Below are 24,129 nucleotides of genomic sequence, written 5' to 3' on the forward strand. Positions count from 1 at the left end.
TCAAAAGGCCACTCCCTACTGCACCAAAGGGGCATTTCCTTTACCTCACCAGCCCTCAGTACAGCCTCTCTGAGAGAGATTACCAATTTGGTGCTAATTTGAGCTGTAGACTCAAACTAAAGTATTTCACTTAGGGCCTGGTAAACTTAGGACTAAACCGTTAGAGAAATGGGGACTTTCACTCCATTAGACTGTCTGAATTCAACTCAGATTAAGAGGGGAAAGGCAGTGTTCTAACCCAAAGTACCGTCCAGTCCCTTCAACAATACATAGGTATACAGCGGAAGGAACTTACAGGCAAAATGTTGGCTTTTGTACTCTCGGTGCAAAGCATCGCAAACCGGAATATTAGGTGGGAAGGTACATGTGCCCATTACTCATCCCGAGAGATTTTCAGTCCATTAATTTAAATGGACAGCAAATTGGGCAGGATGGGTAACAATTGGGCCATGCTCTGTGCCCAATATTGTGATGAGCACCCTCAATGTGCAATGCTCTATGTTCGGAGCATAGAAGCAGAAAGTGACTCCTTTAGTGTCTCTTTAGGTAGGCCATCAATAGGCAGGGTTGGGGGGGGGCCGGGGGAGGTCAACAGAATAATTATATAGGAGTGGGTTGGATTGGCTGATTGGCCTTTTCTTGTTCTGGATTATCTATATGTAGAGTTTAAATGTAATTACTTGCACCCACCTCTCAGAACTGTGATCCAACACATTCATGTCATCAGAAGAAATTCTAAACTCGCTGATTCTGATCTTCTCCTCAAAATACATCTCGACAGAGTAATATATGTAGACCTTTCCTGTGTATTTGAATTTAGGATGGAATACCAGGCCCAGAAATCCTCGCTCGTCCCCTTCCCAGGGAGAGGTTAAGACCGCCTGAGTAATGTTTAAAAATGGCTTCTCAAGCCTGGTCCGGTTGTGCAGATATGCCCACACAATCCCAATCTGTTCTGCGATAAAGAAACGATGAGTTCCATCGTTCGCGTGTACCATAGCGACAGGATTGCGCAGACCGTTTGCTATTTCCTCCAGGCACAGCTGGAGACAGCCATCTGAGCCTGCTGTCACCACCCCAAGGTTTTTATTCAGATTCTTGTTGGACAGAACACGGGGGAAGCAATAATCCGGGTCGTGCAGTTGTACGGCTTCACAGAACTTGCCTCTGTTGGATACGAGCTGCGCGAGCTTTCCTTCTCCCACTAGGGGACCCATAGTTGCCTTGCATTTATTCCAGAATTCAATGCAGTATTCGCCACAAAGACCAGGCAACTGTCTCAACGGGGTGGTTGGATCCTCTGCATCGTACAAATGAGCGGCATAGGGAGAACATTCCTACAAAGAATATAGATGACGGTCAAACAAATTCAACGTCAGCAAGAGCAAATTACATTCGTGTAGATCTCTCATGTAACCAACCTCCCTTGGTGCTTTACAAGAGTCAGGAGGACAATGAGCAAGTGGGAGAGAAGTCAGGGAAGGTGACAGATGGCATGGTCGCAGAGGTAGATTTTGAGGAGGCTTTTGGAGTTGGGTGAGAAGTGCAGGAAAGTGGTGGCTGAAGTGTTTACTACCAACCCTGGAATGGGGAGAGTGGGGTGCACAGTATCTGGAGTGCAATGGGGAGAGTGGGGTGCACAGTATCCGGAGTGGAATGGGGAGAGTGGGTGCACAGTATCTGGAATGGGGAGAGTGGGTGCACAGTATCTGGAATGGGGAGAGTGGGTGCACAGTATCTGGAGTGGAATGGGGAGAGTATCTGGAGTGGAATGGGGAGAGTGGGGTGCACAGTATCTGGAGTGGAATGGGGAGAGTATCCGGAGTGGAATGGGGAGAGTGGGTGCACAGTATCTGGAGTGGGGAGAGTGGGGTGCACAGTATCTGGAGTGGAATGGGGAGAGTGGGTGCACAGTATCTGGAGTGGGAAGAGTGGGGTGCACAGTATCTGGAGTGGAATGGGGAGAGTATCTGGAGTGGAATGGGGAGAGTATCTGGAGTGGAATGGGGAGAGTATCTGGAGTGGAATGGGGAGAGTGGGGTGCACAGTATCCGGAGTGGAATGGGGAGAGTATCTGGAGTGGAATGGGGAGAGTGGGGTGCACAGTATCCGGAGTGGAATGGGGAGAGTATCTGGAGTGGAATGTACCGCCTGTGATATCGGTCTGGAGTATACACAGAAGCAGAGTGGAGACAGCCTATAGAGAGTTGAAAATATGAACAAAGATTTTGAAATTGATGCATTGAGGAATGGGAAGCCAAAAGTGGTCAGCTGGGACAGGCAATAGGTGCATAAATCATAGTGCAGATAGGATATGAGTGGCTGAGTTCTGAATGATTTGGGAGTTGATGTAGGGGGAAGCTTCATACTCTTTGTCCCCCTCCCTCTACGGCCATGTTGGCACTCTCATCCCCATCGCCGTTCACATTGGAACTCTCATGTTCTCCCCCTGAACCTCCAGTTCGTGCTGACCATCACATCAGTGTGATATGTGTAGGATTGTGTACACAGTGAGTATATACAGTGTGATGTGTTTGGGATTGTGCACAGATTAAGTTACCAATAGTGTAATGTGTATGGGACTGTGTACACACACAAGCTACCTACAGTATGTGTGTGGGACTGTATACAGAGTGAGTTACCTACAGTGTGATGTGTGTGGGACTGTATACAGAGTGAGTTACCTACAGTGTGATGTGTGTGGGACTGTATACAGAGTGAGTTACCTACAGTGTGATGTGTATGGGGTTGTGTACACACACAAGCTACCTACAGTATGTGTGTGGGACTGTGTACAGAGTGAGTTACCTACAGTGTGATGTGTGTGGGACTGTATACAGAGTGAGTTACCTACAGTGTGATGTGTGTGGGATTGTGTACAGAGTGAGTTACCTACAGTGTGATGTGTATAGGATTGTGTACAGAGTGAGTTACCGACAGCGTGATGTGTATAGGATTGTGTACAGAGTGAGTTACCTACAGCGTGATGTGTGTGGGATTGTGTACAGAGTGAGTTACCTACAGCGTGATGTGTATAGGATTGTGTACAGAGTGAGTTACCTACAGTGTGATGTGTGTGGGATTGTGTACAGAGTGAGTTACCTACAGTGTGATGTGTATAGGATTGTGTACAGAGTGAGTTACCTACAGTGTGATGTGTATCGGATTGTGTACAGAGTGAGTTACCTACAGTGTGATGTGTATAGGATTGTGTACAGAGTGAGTTACCTACAGTGTGATGTGTATAGGATTGTGTACAGAGTGAGTTACCTACAGTGTGATGTGTGTGGGACTGTGTACAGAGTGAGTTACCTACAGTGTGATGTGTGTGGGACTGTGTACAGAGTGAGTTACCTACAGTGTGATGTGTATGGGATTGTGTACAGAGTGAGTTACCTACAGTATAATGTGTGTGGGATTGTGTACAGAGTGAGTTACCTACAGTGTGATGTGTGTGGGATTGTGTACAGAGTGAGTTACCTACAGTGTGATGTGTGTGGGATTGTGTACAGAGTGAGTTACCTACAGTGTGATGTGTATGGGATTGTGTACAGAGTGAGTTACCTACAGTGTGATGTGTGTGGGATTGTGTACAGAGTGAGTTACCTACAGTGTGATGTGTGTGGGATTGTGTACAGAGTGAGTTACCTACAGCGTGATGTGTATGGGATTGTGTACAGAGTGAGTTACCTACAGCGTGATGTGTATGGGATTGTGTACAGAGTGAGTTACCTACAGTGTGATGTGTGTGGGATTGTGTACAGAGTGAGTTACCTACAGCGTGATGTGTATGGGATTGTGTACAGAGTGAGTTACCTACAGTGTGATGTGTGTGGGATTGTATACAGAGTGAGTTACCTACAGTGTGATGTGTGTGGGATTGTGTACAGAGTGAGTTACCTACAGTGTGATGTGTATGGGATTGTGTACAGAGTGAGTTACCTACAGTGTGATGTGTGTGGGACTGTATACAGAGTGAGTTACCTACAGCGTGATGTGTATGGGATTGTGTACAGAGTGAGTTACCTACAGTGTGATGTGTGTGGGACTGTGTACAGAGTGAGTTACCTACAGTGTGATGTGTGTGGGACTGTGTACAGAGTGAGTTACCTACAGTGTGATGTGTGTGGGACTGTGTACAGAGTGAGTTACCTACAGCGTGATGTGTGTGGGATTGTGTACAGAGTGAGTTACCTACAGTGTGATGTGTATGGGATTGTGTACAGAGTGAGTTACCTACAGTGTGATGTGTATGGGATTGTGTACAGAGTGAGTTACCTACAGTGTGATGTGTATGGGATTGTGTACAGAGTGAGTTACCTACAGTGTGATGTGTATGGGATTGTGTACAGAGTGAGTTACCTACAGCGTGATGTGTGTGGGACTGTGTACAGAGTGAGTTACCTACAGTGTGATGTGTATGGGATTGTGTACAGAGTGAGTTACCTACAGTGTGATGTGTATAGGATTGTGTACAGAGTGAGTTACCTACAGCGTGATGTGTGTGGGATTGTGTACAGAGTGAGTTACCCACAGCGTGATGTGTGTGGGATTGTGTACAGAGTGAGTTACCTACAGTGTGATGTGTATGGGATTGTGTACAGAGTGAGTTACCTACAGTGTGATGTGTGTGGGACTGTGTACAGAGTGAGTTACCTACAGTGTGATGTGTATGGGATTGTGTACAGAGTGAGTTACCTACAGCGTGATGTGTGTGGGATTGTGTACAGAGTGAGTTACCTACAGCGTGATGTGTGTGGGATTGTGTACAGAGTGAGTTACCTACAGTGTGATGTGTATGGGATTGTGTACAGAGTGAGTTACCTACAGCGTGATGTGTGTGGGATTGTGTACAGAGTGAGTTACCCACAGCGTGATGTGTGTGGGATTGTGTACAGAGTGAGTTACCTACAGTGTGATGTGTATGGGATTGTGTACAGAGTGAGTTACCCACAGTGTGATGTGTGTGGGATTGTGTACAGAGTGAGTTACCTACAGTGTGATGTGTATGGGATTGTGTACAGAGTGAGTTACCTACAGTGTGATGTGTGTGGGACTGTGTACAGAGTGAGTTACCTACAGTGTGATGTGTATGGGATTGTGTACAGAGTGAGTTACCCACAGTGTGATGTGTGTGGGATTGTGTACAGAGTGAGTTACCTACAGTGTGATGTGTGTGGGACTGTATACAGAGTGAGTTACCTACAGTGTGATGTGTGTGGGATTGTGTACAGAGTGAGTTACCTACAGTGTGATGTGTGTGGGATTGTGTACAGAGTGAGTTACCTACAGTGTGATGTGTGTGGGACTGTGTACAGAGTGAGTTACCTACAGTGTGATGTGTATGGGATTGTGTACAGAGTGAGTTACCTACAGTGTGATGTGTATGGGATTGTGTACAGAGTGAGTTACCTACAGTGTGATGTGTGTGGGATTGTGTACAGAGTGAGTTACCTACAGTATAATGTGTGTGGGATTGTGTACAGAGTGAGTTACCTACAGTGTGATGTGTATGGGATTGTGTACAGAGTGAGTTACCTACAGTGTGATGTGTATGGGATTGTGTACAGAGTGAGTTACCTACAGTGTGATGTGTGTGGGATTGTGTACAGAGTGAGTTACCTACAGCGTGATGTGTATGGGATTGTGTACAGAGCGAGTTACCTACAGTGTGATGTGTATGGGATTGTGTACAGAGTGAGTTACCTACAGTGTGATGTGTGTGGGATTGTGTACAGAGTGAGTTACCTACAGCGTGATGTGTGTGGGACTGTGTACAGAGTGAGTTACCTACAGCGTGATGTGTATGGGATTGTGTACAAAGTGAGTTACCTACAGCGTGATGTGTGTGGGATTGTGTACAGAGTGAGTTACCTGCAGTGTGATGTGTATGGGATTGTGTACAGAGTGAGTTACCTACAGCGTGATGTGTGTGGGATTGTGTACAGAGTGAGTTACCTACAGTGTGATGTGTATGGGATTGTGTACAGAGTGAGTTACCGACAGCGTGATGTGTGTGGGATTGTGTACAGAGTGAGTTACCTACAGTGTGATGTGTGTGGGATTGTGTACAGAGTGAGTTACCTACAGTGTGATGTGTGTGGGACTGTGTACAGAGTGAGTTACCTGCAGTGTGATGTGTATGGGGTTGTGTACACACACAAGCTACCTACAGTATGTGTGTGGGACTGTGTACAGAGTGAGTTACCGACAGCGTGATGTGTGTGGGACTGTATACAGAGTGAGTTACCTACAGCGTGATGTGTGTGGGATTGTGTACAGAGTGAGTTACCTACAGCGTGATGTGTGTGGGATTGTGTACAGAGTGAGTTACCTAAAGTGTGATGTGTATAGGATTGTGTACAGAGTGAGTTACCTACAGTGTGATGTGTGTGGGACTGTGTACAGAGTGAGTTACCTACAGTGTGATGTGTATAGGATTGTGTACAGAGTGAGTTACCTACAGTGTGATGTGTATAGGATTGTGTACAGAGTGAGTTACCTGCAGCGTGATGTGTGTGGGACTGTATACAGAGTGAGTTACCTACAGCGTGATGTGTGTGGGATTGTGTACAGAGTGAGTTACCGACAGCGTGATGTGTATAGGATTGTGTACAGAGTGAGTTACCTACAGTGTGATGTGTGTGGGATTGTGTACAGAGTGAGTTACCGACAGCGTGATGTGTATAGGATTGTGTACAGAGTGAGTTACCTGCAGTGTGATGTGTGTGGGATTGTGTACAGAGTGAGTTACCTACAGTGTGATGTGTGTGGGACTGTGTACAGAGTGAGTTACCTACAGTATAATGTGTGTGGGACTGTGTACAGAGTGAGTTACCTACAGTGTGATGTGTGTGGGACTGTGTACAGAGTGAGTTACCTACAGCGTGATGTGTATGGGATTGTGTACAGAGTGAGTTACCTACAGTGTGATGTGTGTGGGACTGTGTACAGAGTGAGTTACCGACAGTATAATGTGTGTGGGACTGTGTACAGAGTGAGTTACCTACAGTGTGATGTGTGTGGGATTGTGTACAGAGTGAGTTACCTACAGTGTGATGTGTGTGGGATTGTGTACAGAGTGAGTTACCTACAGTGTGATGTGTGTGGGACTGTGTACAGAGTGAGTTACCTACAGTATAATGTGTGTGGGACTGTGTACAGAGTGAGTTACCTACAGTGTGATGTGTGTGGGATTGTGTACAGAGTGAGTTACCTACAGTATAATGTGTGTGGGACTGTGTACAGAGTGAGTTACCTACAGTGTGATGTGTGTGGGACTGTGTACAGAGTGAGTTACCTACAGTATAATGTGTGTGGGACTGTGTACAGAGTGAGTTACCTACAGTGTGATGTGTATGGGATTGTGTACAGAGTGAGTTACCTACAGTGTGATGTGTGTGGGACTGTGTACAGAGTGAGTTACCTACCGCGTGATGTGTGTGGGATTGTGTACAGAGTGAGTTACCGACAGCGTGATGTGTATAGGATTGTGTACAGAGTGAGTTACCTACAGTGTGATGTGTGTGGGATTGTGTACAGAGTGAGTTACCTACAGTGAGATGTGTGTGGGACTGTATACAGTGTGAGTTACCTACAGCGTGATGTGTATGGGATTGTGTACAGAGTGAGTTACCTACAGTGTGATGTGTGTGAGACTGTATACAGAGTGAGTTACCTACAGTGTGATGTGTGTGGGACTGTGTACAGAGTGAGTTACCTACAGCGTGATGTGTATGGGATTGTATACAGAGTGAGTTACCTGCAGTGTGATGTGTGTGGGATTGTGTACAGAGTGAGTTACCTACAGTGTGATGTGTGTGGGATTGTGTACAGAGTGAGTTACCTACAGCGTGATGTGTATAGGATTGTGTACAGAGTGAGTTACCTACAGCGTGATGTGTATGGGATTGTGTACAGAGTGAGTTACCTACAGTGTGATGTGTGTGGGATTGTGTACAGAGTGAGTTACCTACAGCGTGATGTGTGTGGGATTGTGTACAGAGTGAGTTACCTACAGTGTGATGTGTATGGGATTGTGTACAGAGTGAGTTACCTACAGTGTGATGTGTGTGGGATTGTGTACAGAGTGAGTTACCTACAGTGTGATGTGTATGGGATTGTGTACAGAGTGAGTTACCTACAGTGTGATGTGTGTGGGATTGTGTACAGAGTGAGTTACCTACAGCGTGATGTGTGTGGGATTGTGTACAGAGTGAGTTACCTACAGTGTGATGTGTATGGGATTGTGTACAGAGTGAGTTACCTACAGTGTGATGTGTGTGGGATTGTGTACAGAGTGAGTTACCTACAGTGTGATGTGTGTGGGATTGTGTACAGAGTGAGTTACCTACAGTGTGATGTGTGTGGGATTGTGTACAGAGTGAGTTACCTCCAGCGTGATGTGTATAGGATTGTGTACAGAGTGAGTTACCGACAGTGTGATGTGTATGGGATTGTGTACAGAGTGATTTACCTACAGTGTGATGTGTGTGGGACTGTGTACAGAGTGAGTTACCTACAGTGTGATGTGTATGGGATTGTGTACAGAGTGAGTTACCTACAGTGTGATGTGTGTGGGATTGTGTACAGAGTGAGTTACCTACAGTGTGATGTGTGTGGGATTGTGTACAGAGTGAGTTACCTACAGCGTGATGTGTGTGGGATTGTGTACAGAGTGAGTTACCGACAGTGTGATGTGTATGGGATTGTGTACAGAGTGAATTACCTACAGTGTGATGTGTATGGGATTGTGTACAGAGTGAATTACCTACAGTGTGATGTGTGTGGGACTGTGTACAGAGTGAGTTACCTACAGTGTGATGTGTGTGGGATTGTGTACAGAGTGAGTTACCTACAGTGTGATGTGTGTGGGATTGTGTACAGAGTGAGTTACCTACAGTGTGATGTGTGTGGGATTGTGTACAGAGTGAGTTACCTACAGTGTGATGTGTGTGGGATTGTGTACAGAGTGAGTTACCTACAGTGTGATGTGTGTGGGACTGTATACAGAGTGAGTTACCTACAGTGTGATGTGTATAGGATTGTGTACAGAGTGAGTTACCTACAGTGTGATGTGTGTGGGACTGTGTACAGAGTGAGTTACCTACAGTGTGATGTGTGTGGGACTGTGTACAGAGTGAGTTACCTACAGTGTGATGTGTATGGGATTGTGTACAGAGTGAGTTACCTACAGTGTGATGTGTGTGGGACTGTGTACAGAGTGAGTTACCTACAGTGTGATGTGTGTGGGACTGTGTACAGAGTGAGTTACCTACAGTGTGATGTGTATGGGATTGTGTACAGAGTGAGTTACCTACAGTGTGATGTGTGTGGGATTGTGTACAGAGTGAATTACCTACAGCGTGATGTGTATGGGACTGTGTACAGAGTGAGTTACCTACAGCGTGATGTGTGTGGGATTGTGTACAGAGTGAGTTACCTACAGCGTGATGTGTGTGGGATTGTGTACAGAGTGAGTTACCTACAGTGTGATGTGTATGGGATTGTGTACAGAGTGAGTTACCTACAGCGTGATGTGTATGGGATTGTGTACAGAGTGAGTTACCTACAGCGTGATGTGTGTGGGACTGTGTACAGAGTGAGTTACCTACAGTATAATGTGTGTGGGATTGTGTACAGAGTGAGTTACCTACAGTGTGATGTGTATGGGACTGTGTACAGAGTGAGTTACCTACAGTGTGATGTGTGTGGGACTGTGTACAGAGTGAGTTACCTACAGCGTGATGTGTATGGGATTGTGTACAGAGTGAGTTACCGACAGCGTGATGTGTATAGGATTGTATACAGAGTGAGTTACCTACAGTGTGATGTGTGTGGGATTGTGTACAGAGTGAGTTACCTACAGTGTGATGTGTGTGGGATTGTGTACAGAGTGAGTTACCTACAGCGTGATGTGTATGGGATTGTGTACAGAGTGAGTTACCTACAGTGTGATGTGTATGGGATTGTGTACAGAGTGAGTTACCTACAGCGTGATGTGTATGGGATTGTGTACAGAGTGAGTTACCTACAGTGTGATGTGTGTGGGACTGTATACAGAGTGAGTTACCTACAGTGTGATGTGTGTGGGATTGTGTACAGAGTGAGTTACCTACAGTGTGATGAGTGTGGGACTGTGTACAGAGTGAGTTACCGACAGCGTGATGTGTATGGGATTGTGTACAGAGTGAGTTACCTACAGCGTGATGTGTATGGGATTGTGTACAGAGTGAGTTACCTGCAGTGTGATGTGTGTGGGATTGTGTACAGAGTGAGTTACCTACAGTATAATGTGTGTGGGACTGTGTACAGAGTGAGTTACCTACAGTGTGATGTGTGTGGGATTGTGTACAGAGTGAGTTACCTCCAGTATAATGTGTGTGGGACTGTGTGCAGAGTGAGTTACCTACAGCGTGATGTGTGTGGGATTGTGTACAGAGTGAGTTACCTACAGTATAATGTGTGTGGGATTGTGTACAGAGTGAGTTACCTACAGTGTGATGTGTGTGGGATTGTGTACAGAGTGAGTTACCTACAGTATAATGTGTGTGGGATTGTGTACAGAGTGAGTTACCTACAGTGTGATGTGTGTGGGATTGTGTACAGAGTGAGTTACCTACAGCGTGATGTGTGTGGGATTGTGTACAGAGTGAGTTACCGACAGTGTGATGTGTATGGGATTGTGTACAGAGTGAATTACCTACAGTGTGATGTGTATGGGATTGTGTACAGAGTGAATTACCTACAGTGTGATGTGTGTGGGACTGTGTACAGAGTGAGTTACCTACAGTATAATGTGTGTGGGATTGTGTACAGAGTGAGTTACCTACAGTGTGATGTGTGTGGGACTGTGTACAGAGTGAGTTACCTACAGTGTGATGTGTGTGGGACTGTGTACAGAGTGAGTTACCTACAGTGTGATGTGTATGGGATTGTGTACAGAGTGAGTTACCTACAGTGTGATGTGTGTGGGATTGTGTACAGAGTGAGTTACCTACAGTATAATGTGTGTGGGATTGTGTACAGAGTGAGTTACCTACAGTGTGATGTGTGTGGGATTGTGTACAGAGTGAGTTACCTACAGTGTGATGTGTGTGGGATTGTGTACAGAGTGAGTTACCTACAGTGTGATGTGTGTGGGATTGTGTACAGAGTGAGTTACCTACAGTGTGATGTGTGTGGGACTGTGTACAGAGTGAGTTACCGACAGCGTGATGTGTATGGGATTGTGTACAGAGTGAGTTACCTACAGCGTGATGTGTGTGGGACTGTGTACAGAGTGAGTTACCTACAGTGTGATGTGTGTGGGACTGTGTACAGAGTGAGTTACCTACAGCGTGATGTGTATGGGATTGTGTACAGAGTGAGTTACCGACAGCGTGATGTGTATAGGATTGTATACAGAGTGAGTTACCTACAGTGTGATGTGTGTGGATTGTGTACAGAGTGAGTTACCTACAGTGTGATGTGTGTGGGATTGTGTACAGAGTGAGTTACCTACAGCGTGATGTGTATGGGATTGTGTACAGAGTGAGTTACCTACAGTGTGATGTGTGTGGGACTGTATACAGAGTGAGTTACCTACAGCGTGATGTGTGTGGGATTGTGTACAGAGTGAGTTACCTACAGCGTGATGTGTATGGGATTGTGTACAGAGTGAGTTACCTACAGCGTGATGTGTGTGGGACTGTGTACAGAGTGAGTTACCTACAGTGTGATGTGTGTGGGACTGTGTACAGAGTGAGTTACCTACAGTGTGATGTGTGTGGGACTGTGTACAGAGTGAGTTACCTACAGCGTGATGTGTATAGGATTGTGTACAGAGTGAGTTACCTACAGTATAATGTGTATGGGATTGTATACAGACTGAGTTACCTACAGTGTGATGTGTATGGGATTGTGTACAGAGTGAGTTACCTACAGTGTGATGTGTATGGGATTGTGTACAGAGTGAGTTACCTACAGCGTGATGTGTATGGGATTGTGTACAGAGTGAGTTACCTACAGTGTGATGTGTGTGGGACTGTGTACAGAGTGAGTTACCTACAGCGTGATGTGTATGGGATTGTGTACAGAGTGAGTTACCTACAGTATAATATGTATGGGATTGTATACAGAGTGAGTTACCTACAGTGTGATGTGTATAGGATTGTGTACAGAGTGAGTTACCTACAGTGTGATGTGTATGGGATTGTGTACAGAGTGAGTTACCTACAGCGTGATGTGTATGGGATTGTGTACAGAGTGAGTTACCAACAGCGTGATGTGTGTGGGACTGTGTACAGAGTGAGTTACCTACAGCGTGATGTGTATGGGATTGTGTACAGAGTGAGTTACCTACAGCGTGATGTGTATGGGATTGTGTACAGAGTGAGTTACCTACAGCGTGATGTGTGTGGGATTGTGTACAGAGTGAGTTACCTACAGCGTGATGTGTATGGGATTGTGTACAGAGTGAGTTACCTACAGCGTGATGTGTATGGGATTGTGTACAGAGTGAGTTACCTACAGTGTGATGTGTGTGGGATTGTGTACAGAGTGAGTTACCTACAGTGTGATGTGTGTGGGACTGTATACAGAGTGAGTTACCTACAGTGTGATGTGTATGGGGTTGTGTGCACACACAAGCTACCTACAGTATGTGTGTGGGACTGTGTACAGAGTGAGTTACCGACAGCGTGATGTGTGTGGGACTGTATACAGAGTGAGTTACCTACAGTGTGATGTGTGTGGGACTGTGTACAGAGTGAGTTACCTACAGTGTGATGTGTATAGGATTGTGCACAGAGTGAGTTACCGACAGCGTGATGTGTATAGGATTGTATACAGAGTGAGTTACCTACAGTGTGATGTGTGTGGGATTGTGTACAGAGTGAGTTACCTACAGTGTGATGTGTATGGGATTGTGTACAGAGTGAGTTACCTACAGTGTGATGTGTATAGGATTGTGTACAGAGTGAGTTACCTACAGCGTGATGTGTGTGGGATTGTGTACAGAGTGAGTTACCTACAGTGTGATGTGTGTGGGACTGTGTACAGAGTGAGTTACCTACAGTGTGATGTGTATAGGATTGTGTACAGAGTGAGTTACCTAAAGTGTGATGTGTATAGGATTGTGTACAGAGTGAGTTACCTACAGTGTGATGTGTGTGGGATTGTGCACAGAGTGAGTTACCTACAGTGTGATGTGTATAGGATTGTGTACAGAATGAGTTACCTACAGTGTGATGTGTATAGCATTGTGTACAGAGTGAGTTACCAACAGCGTGATGTGTATAGGATTGTGTACAGAGTGAGTTACCTACAGTGTGATGTGTGTGGGACTGTGTACAGAGTGAGTTACCTACAGCGTGATGTGTGTGGGACTGTATACAGAGTGAGTTACCTACAGTGTGATGTGTGTGGGACTGTGTACAGAGTGAGTTACCTACAGTGTGATGTGTATAGGATTGTGTACAGAGTGAGTTACCTACAGTGTGATGTGTATAGGATTGTGTACAGAGTGAGTTACCTACAGTGTGATGTGTATAGGATTGTGTACAGAGTGAGTTACCGACAGCGTGATGTGTATAGGATTGTGTACAGAGTGAGTTACCTACAGTGTGATGTGTATAGGATTGTGTACAGAGTGAGTTACCTACAGTGTGATGTGTGTGGGATTGTGTACAGAGTGAGTTACCTACAGTGTGATGTGTGTGGGATTGTGTACAGAGTGAGTTACCTACAGTGTGATGTGTATCGGATTGTGTACAGAGTGAGTTACCTACAGTGTGATGTGTATAGGATTGTGTACAGAGTGAGTTACCTACCGTGTGATGTGTATAGGATTGTGTACAGAGTGAGTTACCTACAGTGTGATGTGTGTGGGACTGTGTACAGAGTGAGTTACCTACAGTATAATGTGTGTGGGATTGTGTACAGAGTGAGTTACCTACAGTGTGATGTGTGTGGGATTGTGTACAGAGTGAGTTACCTACAGCGTGATGTGTGTGGGATTGTGTACAGAGTGAGTTACCGACAGCGTGATGTGTGTGGGATTGTGTACAGAGTGAGTTACCTACAGTGTGATGTGTGTGGGATTGTGTACAGAGTGAGTTACCTACAGTGTGATGTGTGTGGGATTGTGTACAGAGTGAGTTACCTACAGCGTGATGTGTGTGGGACTGTGTACAGAGTGAGTTACCGACAGCGTGATGTGTATAGGATTGTGTACAGAGTGAGTTACCTACAGTGTGATGTGTGTGGGATTGTGTACAGAGTGAGTTACCGACAGCGTGATGTGTATAGGATTGTGTACAGTGTGAGTTACCTACAGTGTGATGTGTGTGGGATTGTGTACAGAGTGAGTTACCTACAGTGTGATGTGTGTGGGACTGTATACAGAGTGAGTTACCTACAGCGTGATGTGTATGGGATTGTGTACAGAGTGAGTTACCTACAGTGTGATGTGTGTGAGACTGTATACAGAGTGAGTTACCTACAGTGTGATGTGTGTGGGACTGTGTACAGAGTGAGTTACCTGCAGTGTGATGTGTGTGGGACTGTGTACAGAGTGAGTTACCTACAGCGTGATGTGTATGGGATTGTGTACAGAGTGAGTTACCTACAGTGTGATGTGTATGGGATTGTGTACAGAGTGAGTTACCTACAGTGTGATGTGTATGGGATTGTGTACAGAGTGAGTTACCTACAGTGTGATGTGTATAGGATTGTGTACAGAGTGAGTTACCTACAGTGTGATGTGTATGGGATTGTGTGCAGAGTGAGTTACCTACAGTGTGATGTGTATAGGATTGTGTACAGAGTGAGTTACCTACAGTGTGATGTGTGTGGGACTGTGTACAGAGTGAGTTACCTACAGTGTGATGTGTATAGGATTGTGTACAGAGTGAGTTACCTACAGTGTGATGTGTATGGGATTGTGTACAGAGTGAGTTACCTACAGCGTGATGTGTGTGGGACTGTGTACAGAGTGAGTTACCTACAGGGTGATGTGTATGGGATTGTGTACAGAGTGAGTTACCTACAGTGTGATGTGTATGGGATTGTGCACAGAGTGAGTTACCTACAGTGTGATGTGTATGGGATTGTGTACAGAGTGAGTTACCTACAGTGTGATGTGTGTGGGACTGTGTACAGAGTGAGTTACCTACAGCGTGATGTGTGTGGGACTGTGTACAGAGTGAGTTACCTACAGTGTGATGTGTATGGGATTGTGTACAGAGTGAGTTACCTACAGCGTGATGTGTGTGGGACTGTGTACAGAGTGAGTTACCTACAGGGTGATGTGTATGGGATTGTGTACAGAGTGAGTTACCTACAGTGTGATGTGTATGGGATTGTGTACAGAGTGAGTTACCTACAGTGTGATGTGTATGGGATTGTGTACAGAGTGAGTTACCTACAGCGTGATGTGTGTGGGACTGTGTACAGAGTGAGTTACCTACAGTGTGATGTGTATAGGATTGTGTACAGAGTGAGTTACCTACAGTGTGATGTGTATAGGATTGTGTACAGAGTGAGTTACCTACAGCGTGATGTGTGTGGGACTGTGTACAGAGTGAGTTACCTACAGTGTGATGTGTATAGGATTGTGTACAGAGTGAGTTACCTACAGTGTGATGTGTATAGGATTGTGTACAGAGTGAGTTACCTACAGTGTGATGTGTATGGGATTGTGTACAGAGTGAGTTACCTACAGTGTGATGTGTATGGGATTGTGTACAGAGTGAGTTACCTACAGCGTGATGTGTGTGGGATTGTGTACAGAGTGAGTTACCTACAGCGTGATGTGTGTGGGATTGTGTACAGAGTGAGTTACCTACAGTGTGATGTGTGTGGGACTGTGTACAGAGTGAGTTACCTACAGTGTGATGTGTGTGGGACTGTGTACAGAGTGAGTTACCTACAGTGTGATGTGTGTGGGATTGTGTACAGAGTGAGTTACCTGCAGTGTGATGTGTGTGGGATTGTGTGCAGAGTGAGTTACCTACAGTATAATGTGTGTGGGATTGTGTACAGAGTGAGTTACCTACAGTGTGATGTGTGTGGGACTGTGTACAGAGTGAGTTACCAACAGCGTGATGTGTGTGGGACTGTGTACAGAGTGAGTTACCTACAGTGTGATGTGTGTGGGACTGTGTACAGAGTGAGTTACCTACAGCGTGATGTGTATGGGATTGTGTACAGAGTGAGTTACCGACAGCGTGATGTGTGTGGGACTGTGTACAGAGTGAGTTACCTACAGGGTGATGTGTATGGGATTGTGTAAAGAGTGAGTTACCTGCAGCGTGATGTGTGTGGGACTGTGTACAGAGTGAGTTACCTACAGTGTGATGTGTATGGGATTGTGTACAGAGTGAGTTACCTACAGTATAATGTGTGTGGGACTGTGTACAGAGTGAGTTACCTACAGTGTGATGTGTGTGGGACTGTGTACAGAGTGAGTTACCTACAGCGTGATGTGTATGGGATTGTGTACAGAGTGAGTTACCTACAGTGTGATGTGTATGGGATTGTGTACAGAGTGAGTTACCTACAGCGTGATGTGTGTGGGATTGTGTACAGAGTGAGTTACCGACAGCGTGATGTGTATAGGATTGTGTACAGAGTGAGTTCCCTACAGTATAATGTGTATGGGATTGTATACAGACTGAGTTACCTACAGTGTGATGTGTATGGGATTGTGTACAGAGTGAGTTACCTACAGTGTGATGTGTATAGGATTGTGTACAGAGTGAGTTACCTACAGTGTGATGTGTGTGGGATTGTGTACAGAGTGAGTTACCTACAGCGTGATGTGTATGGGATTGTGTACAGAGTGAGTTACCTACAGTGTGATGTGTATGGGATTGTGTACAGAGTGAGTTACCTACAGTGTGATGTGTATGGGATTGTGTACAGAGTGAGTTACCTACAGCGTGATGTGTATGGGATTGTGTACAGAGTGAGTTACCTACAGTGTGATGTGTGTGGGATTGTGTACAGAGTGAGTTACCTACAGTGTGATGTGTATGGGATTGTGTACAGAGTGAGTTACCTACAGTGTGATGTGTATGGGATTGTGTACAGAGTGAGTTACCTACAGCGTGATGTGTATGGGATTGTGTACAGAGTGAGTTACCTACAGTGTGATGTGTGTGGGACTGTGTACAGAGTGAGTTACCTACAGTGTGATGTGTATGGGATTGTGTACAGAGTGAGTTACCTACAGTGTGATGTGTGTGGGACTGTGTACAGAGTGAGTTACCTACAGCGTGATGTGTATGGGATTGTGTACAGAGTGAGTTACCTACAGTGTGATGTGTGTGGGATTGTGTACAGAGTGAGTTACCTACAGCGTGATGTGTGTGGGACTGTGTACAGAGTGAGTTACCTACAGCGTGATGTGTATGGGATTGTGTACAGAGTGAGTTACCTACAGTGTGATGTGTGTGGGATTGTGTACAGAGTGAGTTACCTACAGTGTGATGTGTATGGGATTGTGTACAGAGTGAGTTACCTACAGTGTGATGTGTATGGGATTGTGTACAGAGTGAGTTACCTACAGTATAATATGTATGGGATTGTATACAGAGTGAGTTACCTACAGTGTGATGTGTATAGGATTGTGTACAGAGTGAGTTACCTACAGTGTGATGTGTATGGGATTGTGTACAGAGTGAGTTACCTACAGTGTGATGTGTATGGGATTGTGTACAGAGTGAGTTACCTACAGTATAATATGTATGGGATTGTATACAGAGTGAGTTACCTACAGTGTGATGTGTATCGGATTGTGTACAGAGTGAGTTACCTACAGTGTGATGTGTATGGGATTGTGTACAGAGTGAGTTACCTACAGCGTGATGTGTATGGGATTGTGTACAGAGTGAGTTACCAACAGCGTGATGTGTGTGGGACTGTGTACAGAGTGAGTTACCTACAGCGTGATGTGTATGGGATTGTGTACAGAGTGAGTTACCTACAGCGTGATGTGTATGGGATTGTGTACAGAGTGAGTTACCTACAGCGTGATGTGTGTGGGATTGTGTACAGAGTGAGTTACCTACAGCGTGATGTGTATGGGATTGTGTACAGAGTGAGTTACCTACAGCGTGATGTGTATGGGATTGTGTACAGAGTGAGTTACCTACAGTGTGATGTGTGTGGGATTGTGTACAGAGTGAGTTACCTACAGTGTGATGTGTGTGGGACTGTATACAGAGTGAGTTACCTACAGTGTGATGTGTATGGGGTTGTGTGCACACACAAGCTACCTACAGTATGTGTGTGGGACTGTGTACAGAGTGAGTTACCGACAGCGTGATGTGTGTGGGACTGTATACAGAGTGAGTTACCTACAGTGTGATGTGTGTGGGACTGTGTACAGAGTGAGTTACCTACAGTGTGATGTGTATAGGATTGTGTACAGAGTGAGTTACCGACAGCGTGATGTGTATAGGATTGTGTACAGAGTGAGTTACCTACAGCGTGATGTGTGTGGGATTGTGTACAGAGTGAGTTACCTACAGTGTGATGTGTGTGGGATTGTGTACAGAGTGAGTTACCTACAGTGTGATGTGTGTGGGACTGTGTACAGAGTGAGTTACCTACAGTGTGATGTGTATAGGATTGTGTACAGAGTGAGTTACCTACAGTGTGATGTGTATAGGATTGTGTACAGAGTGAGTTACCTACAGTGTGATGTGTATGGGATTGTGTACAGAGTGAGTTACCTGCAGTGTGATGTGTATGGGATTGTGCACAGAGTGAGTTACCTACAGTATAATGTGTGTGGGATTGTGTACAGAGTGAGTTACCTACAGTGTGATGTGTATGGGATTGTGCACAGAGTGAGTTACCTACAGTGTGATGTGTATAGGATTGTGTACAGAGTGAGTTACCTACAGTGTGATGTGTATAGGATTGTGTACAGAGTGAGTTACCTACAGTGTGATGTGTGTGGGACTGTGTACAGAGTGAGTTACCTACAGTGTGATGTGTATAGGATTGTGTACAGAGTGAGTTACCTACAGTATAATGTGTGTGGGATTGTGTACAGAGTGAGTTACCTACAGTGTGATGTGTATGGGATTGTGTACAGAGTGAGTTACCTACAGTGTGATGTGTGTGGGACTGTGTACAGAGTGAGTTACCTACAGTGTGATGTGTGTGGGACTGTGTACAGAGTGAGTTACCTACAGCGTGATGTGTATGGGATTGTGTACAGAGTGAGTTACCTGCAGCGTGATGTGTATAGGATTGTGTACAGAGTGAGTTACCTACAGCGTGATGTGTGTGGGATTGTGTACAGAGTGAGTTACCTGCAGTGTGATGTGTGTGGGATTGTGTACAGAGTGAGTTACCTGCAGTGTGATGTGTATAGGATTGTGTACAGAGTGAGTTACCTACAGTGTGATGTGTGTGGGACTGTGTACAGAGTGAGTTACCTACAGTGTGATGTGTATGGGATTGTGTACAGAGTGAGTTACCTACAGTGTGATGTGTGTGGGATTGTGTACAGAGTGAGTTACCTACAGCGTGATGTGTGTGGGACTGTGTACAGAGTGAGTTACCTACAGTGTGATGTGTATGGGATTGTGTACAGAGTGAGTTACCTACAGTGTGATGTGTATGGGATTGTGTACAGAGTGAGTTACCTACAGTGTGATGTGTATGGGATTGTGTACAGAGTGAGTTACCTACAGTGTGATGTGTGTGGGATTGTGTACAGAGTGAGTTACCTACAGCGTGATGTGTGTGGGACTGTGTACAGAGTGAGTTACCTACAGTGTGATGTGTGTGGGACTGTGTACAGAGTGAATTACCTACAGTGTGATGTGTATGGGATTGTGTACAGAGTGAGTTACCTACAGTGTGATGTGTGTGGGACTGTGTACAGAGTGAGTTACCTACAGTGTGATGTGTATAGGATTGTGTACAGAGTGAGTTACCTACAGTGTGATGTGTGTGGGACTGTGTACAGAGTGAGTTACCTACAGTGTGATGTGTGTGGGACTGTGTACAGAGTGAGTTACCTACAGTGTGATGTGTATGGGATTGTGTACAGAGTGAGTTACCTACAGTATAATGTGTGTGGGACTGTGTACAGAGTGAGTTACCTACAGCGTGATGTGTATGGGATTGTGTACAGAGTGAGTTACCTACAGTGTGATGTGTGTGGGACTGTGTACAGAGTGAGTTACCTACAGTGTGATGTGTGTGGGATTGTGTACAGAGTGAGTTACCTACAGCGTGATGTGTATAGGATTGTGTACAGAGTGAGTTACCTACAGTGTGATGTGTGTGGGACTGTGTACAGAGTGAGTTACCTACAGTGTGATGTGTGTGGGATTGTGTACAGAGTGAGTTACCTACAGCGTGATGTGTGTGGGACTGTGTACAGAGTGAGTTACCTACAGTGTGATGTGTGTGGGATTGTGTACAGAGTGAGTTACCTACAGCGTGATGTGTGTGGGATTGTGTACAGAGTGAGTTACCTACAGCGTGATGTGTGTGGGACTGTGTACAGAGTGAGTTACCTACAGTGTGATGTGTGTGGGACTGTGTACAGAGTGAGTTACCTACAGTGTGATGTGTATAGGATTGTGTACAGAGTGAGTTACCTACAGTGTGATGTGTGTGGGACTGTGTACAGAGTGAGTTACCTACAGTGTGATGTGTGTGGGACTGTGTACAGAGTGAGTTACCTACAGTGTGATGTGTATGGGATTGTGTACAGAGTGAGTTACCTACAGTATAATGTGTGTGGGACTGTGTACAGAGTGAGTTACCTACAGCGTGATGTGTGTGGGACTGTGTACAGAGTGAGTTACCTACAGTGTGATGTGTGTGGGACTGTGTACAGAGTGAATTACCTACAGTGTGATGTGTATGGGATTGTGTACAGAGTGAGTTACCTACAGTGTGATGTGTGTGGGACTGTGTACAGAGTGAGTTACCTACAGTGTGATGTGTATAGGATTGTGTACAGAGTGAGTTACCTACAGTGTGATGTGTGTGGGACTGTGTACAGAGTGAGTTACCTACAGTGTGATGTGTGTGGGACTGTGTACAGAGTGAGTTACCTACAGTGTGATGTGTATAGGATTGTGTACAGAGTGAGTTACCTACAGTGTGATGTGTGTGGGATTGTGTACAGAGTGAGTTACCTACAGTGTGATGTGTGTGGGATTGTGTACAGAGTGAGTTACCTACAGCGTGATGTGTGTGGGATTGTGTACAGAGTGAGTTACCTACAGCGTGATGTGTGTGGGACTGTGTACAGATTGAGTTACCTACAGTGTGATGTGTGTGGGACTGTGTACAGAGTGAGTTACCGACAGCGTGATGTGTGTGGGATTGTGTACAGAGTGAGTTACCTACAGTGTGATGTGTGTGGGACTGTGTACAGAGTGAGTTACCTACAGTGTGATGTGTGTGGGACTGTGTACAGAGTGAGTTACCTACAGTGTGATGTGTGTGGGATTGTGTACAGAGTGAGTTACCTACAGTGTGATGTGTGTGGGACTGTGTACAGAGTGAGTTACCTACAGTGTGATGTGTATAGGATTGTGTACAGAGTGAGTTACCTACAGTGTGATGTGTGTGGGACTGTGTGCAGAGTGAGTTACCTACAGTGTGATGTGTGTGGGACTGTGTACAGAGTGAGTTACCTACAGTGTGATGTGTATGGGATTGTGTACAGAGTGAGTTACCTACAGCGTGATGTGTGTGGGACTATGTACAGAGTGAGTTACCTACAGTGTGATGTGTGTGGGATTGTGTACAGAGTGAGTTACCTACAGTGTGATGTGTGTGGGATTGTGTACAGAGTGAGTTACCTACAGCGTGATGTGTGTGGGACTGTGTACAGAGTGAGTTACCTACAGCGTGATGTGTGTGGGACTGTATACAGAGTGAGTTACCTACAGTGTGATGTGTGTGGGATTGTGTACAGAGTGAGTTACCTACAGTATAATGTGTGTGGGACTGTGTACAGAGTGAGTTACCTACAGCGTGATGTGTGTGGGACTGTGTACAGAGTGAGTTACCTACAGTATAATGTGTGTGGGACTGTGTACAGAGTGAGTTACCTACAGCGTGATGTGTGTGGGATTGTGTACAGAGTGAGTTACCTACAGTGTGATGTGTGTGGGACTGTATACAGAGTGAGTTACCTACAGCGTGATGTGTGTGGGATTGTGTACAGAGTGAGTTACCTACAGTGTGATGTGTGTGGGATTGTGTACAGAGTGAGTTACCTACAGCGTGATGTGTGTGGGACTGTGTACAGAGTGAGTTACCTACAGCGTGATGTGTGTGGGACTGTGTACAGAGTGAGTTACCTACAGCGTGATGTGTGTGGGACTGTGTACAGAGTGAGTTACCTACAGCGTGATGTGTGTGGGATTGTGTACAGAGTGAGTTACCTACAGTGTGATGTGTGTGGGACTGTATACAGAGTGAGTTACCTACAGCGTGATGTGTGTGGGATTGTGTACAGAGTGAGTTACCTACAGTGTGATGTGTGTGGGATTGTGTACAGAGTGAGTTACCTACAGCGTGATGTGTGTGGGACTGTGTACAGAGTGAGTTACCTACAGCGTGATGTGTGTGGGATTGTGTACAGAGTGAGTTACCTACAGCGTGATGTGTGTGGGATTGTGTACAGAGTGAGTTACCTACAGCGTGATGTGTGTGGGATTGTGTACAGAGTGAGTTACCTACAGCGTGATGTGTGTGGGATTGTGTACAGAGTGAGTTACCTACAGTGTGATGTGTGTGGGACTGTGTACAGAGTGAGTTACCTACAGTGTGATGTGTGTGGGATTGTGTACAGAGTGAGTTACCTACAGTGTGATGTGTATGGGACTGTGTACAGAGTGAGTTACCTACAGTGTGATGTGTGTGGGACTGTGTACAGAGTGAGTTACCTACAGTGTGATGTGTGTGGGACTGTGTACAGAGTGAGTTACCTACAGTGTGATGTGTATAGGATTGTGTACAGAGTGAGTTACCTACAGTGTGATGTGTGTGGGACTATGTACAGAGTGAGTTACCTACAGTGTGATGTGTGTGGGACTGTGTACAGAGTGAGTTACCTACAGTGTGATGTGTGTGGGATTGTGTACAGAGTGAGTTACCTACAGTGTGATGTGTGTGGGATTGTGTACAGAGTGAGTTACCTACAGCGTGATGTGTGTGGGATTGTGTACAGAGTGAGTTACCTACAGTGTGATGTGTATGGGATTGTGTACAGAGTGAGTTACCTACAGTGTGATGTGTGTGGGACTATGTACAGAGTGAGTTACCTACAGTGTGATGTGTATGGGATTGTGTACAGAGTGAGTTACCTACAGTGTGATGTGTATGGGATTGTGTACAGAGTGAGTTACCTACAGTGTGATGTGTGTGGGACTATGTACAGAGTGAGTTACCTACAGTGTGATGTGTATGGGATTGTGTACAGAGTGAGTTACCTACAGCGTGATGTGTGTGGGACTGTGTACAGAGTGAGTTACCTACAGCGTGATGTGTGTGGGATTGTGTACAGAGTGAGTTACCTACAGTGTGATGTGTATGGGATTGTGTACAGAGTGAGTTACCTACAGCGTGATGTGTGTGGGACTGTGTACAGAGTGAGTTACCTACAGTGTGATGTGTGTGGGACTGTGTACAGAGTGAGTTACCTACAGTGTGATGTGTGTGGGATTGTGTACAGAGTGAGTTACCTACAGCGTGATGTGTGTGGGATTGTGTACAGAGTGAGTTACCTACAGCGTGATGTGTGTGGGACTGTGTACAGAGTGAGTTACCTACAGCGTGATGTGTGTGGGATTGTGTACAGAGTGAGTTACCTACAGCGTGATGTGTGTGGGACTGTGTACAGAGTGAGTTACCTACAGTGTGATGTGTGTGGGACTGTGTACAGAGTGAGTTACCTACAGTGTGATGTGTGTGGGACTGTGTACAGAGTGAGTTACCTACAGTGTGATGTGTGTGGGATTGTGTACAGAGTGAGTTACCTACAGTGTGATGTGTGTGGGATTGTGTACAGAGTGAGTTACCTACAGTGTGATGTGTGTGGGACTGTGTACAGAGTGAGTTACCTACAGTGTGATGTGTGTGGGATTGTGTACAGAG

At 45.5% G+C, this 24,129-nt stretch overlaps 1 protein-coding gene across 1 annotated transcript in view; it reads right to left on the minus strand.

The window, feature by feature from the left end:
• hhipl1 (HHIP-like 1) overlaps positions 1–24,129 on the minus strand; it is a 51,327-nt gene that overhangs the window by 19,499 nt on the left and 7,699 nt on the right. The window contains exon 2 of the mRNA XM_067992090.1: positions 691–1,337. Within this exon, the coding sequence (XP_067848191.1) occupies positions 691–1,337 (647 nt within the window). The remainder of the gene's footprint in view (positions 1–690; positions 1,338–24,129) is intronic.

This window comes from Heptranchias perlo, chromosome 10 (genome assembly GCF_035084215.1).
Source record: "Heptranchias perlo isolate sHepPer1 chromosome 10, sHepPer1.hap1, whole genome shotgun sequence".
NCBI lineage: Eukaryota > Metazoa > Chordata > Chondrichthyes > Hexanchiformes > Hexanchidae > Heptranchias > Heptranchias perlo.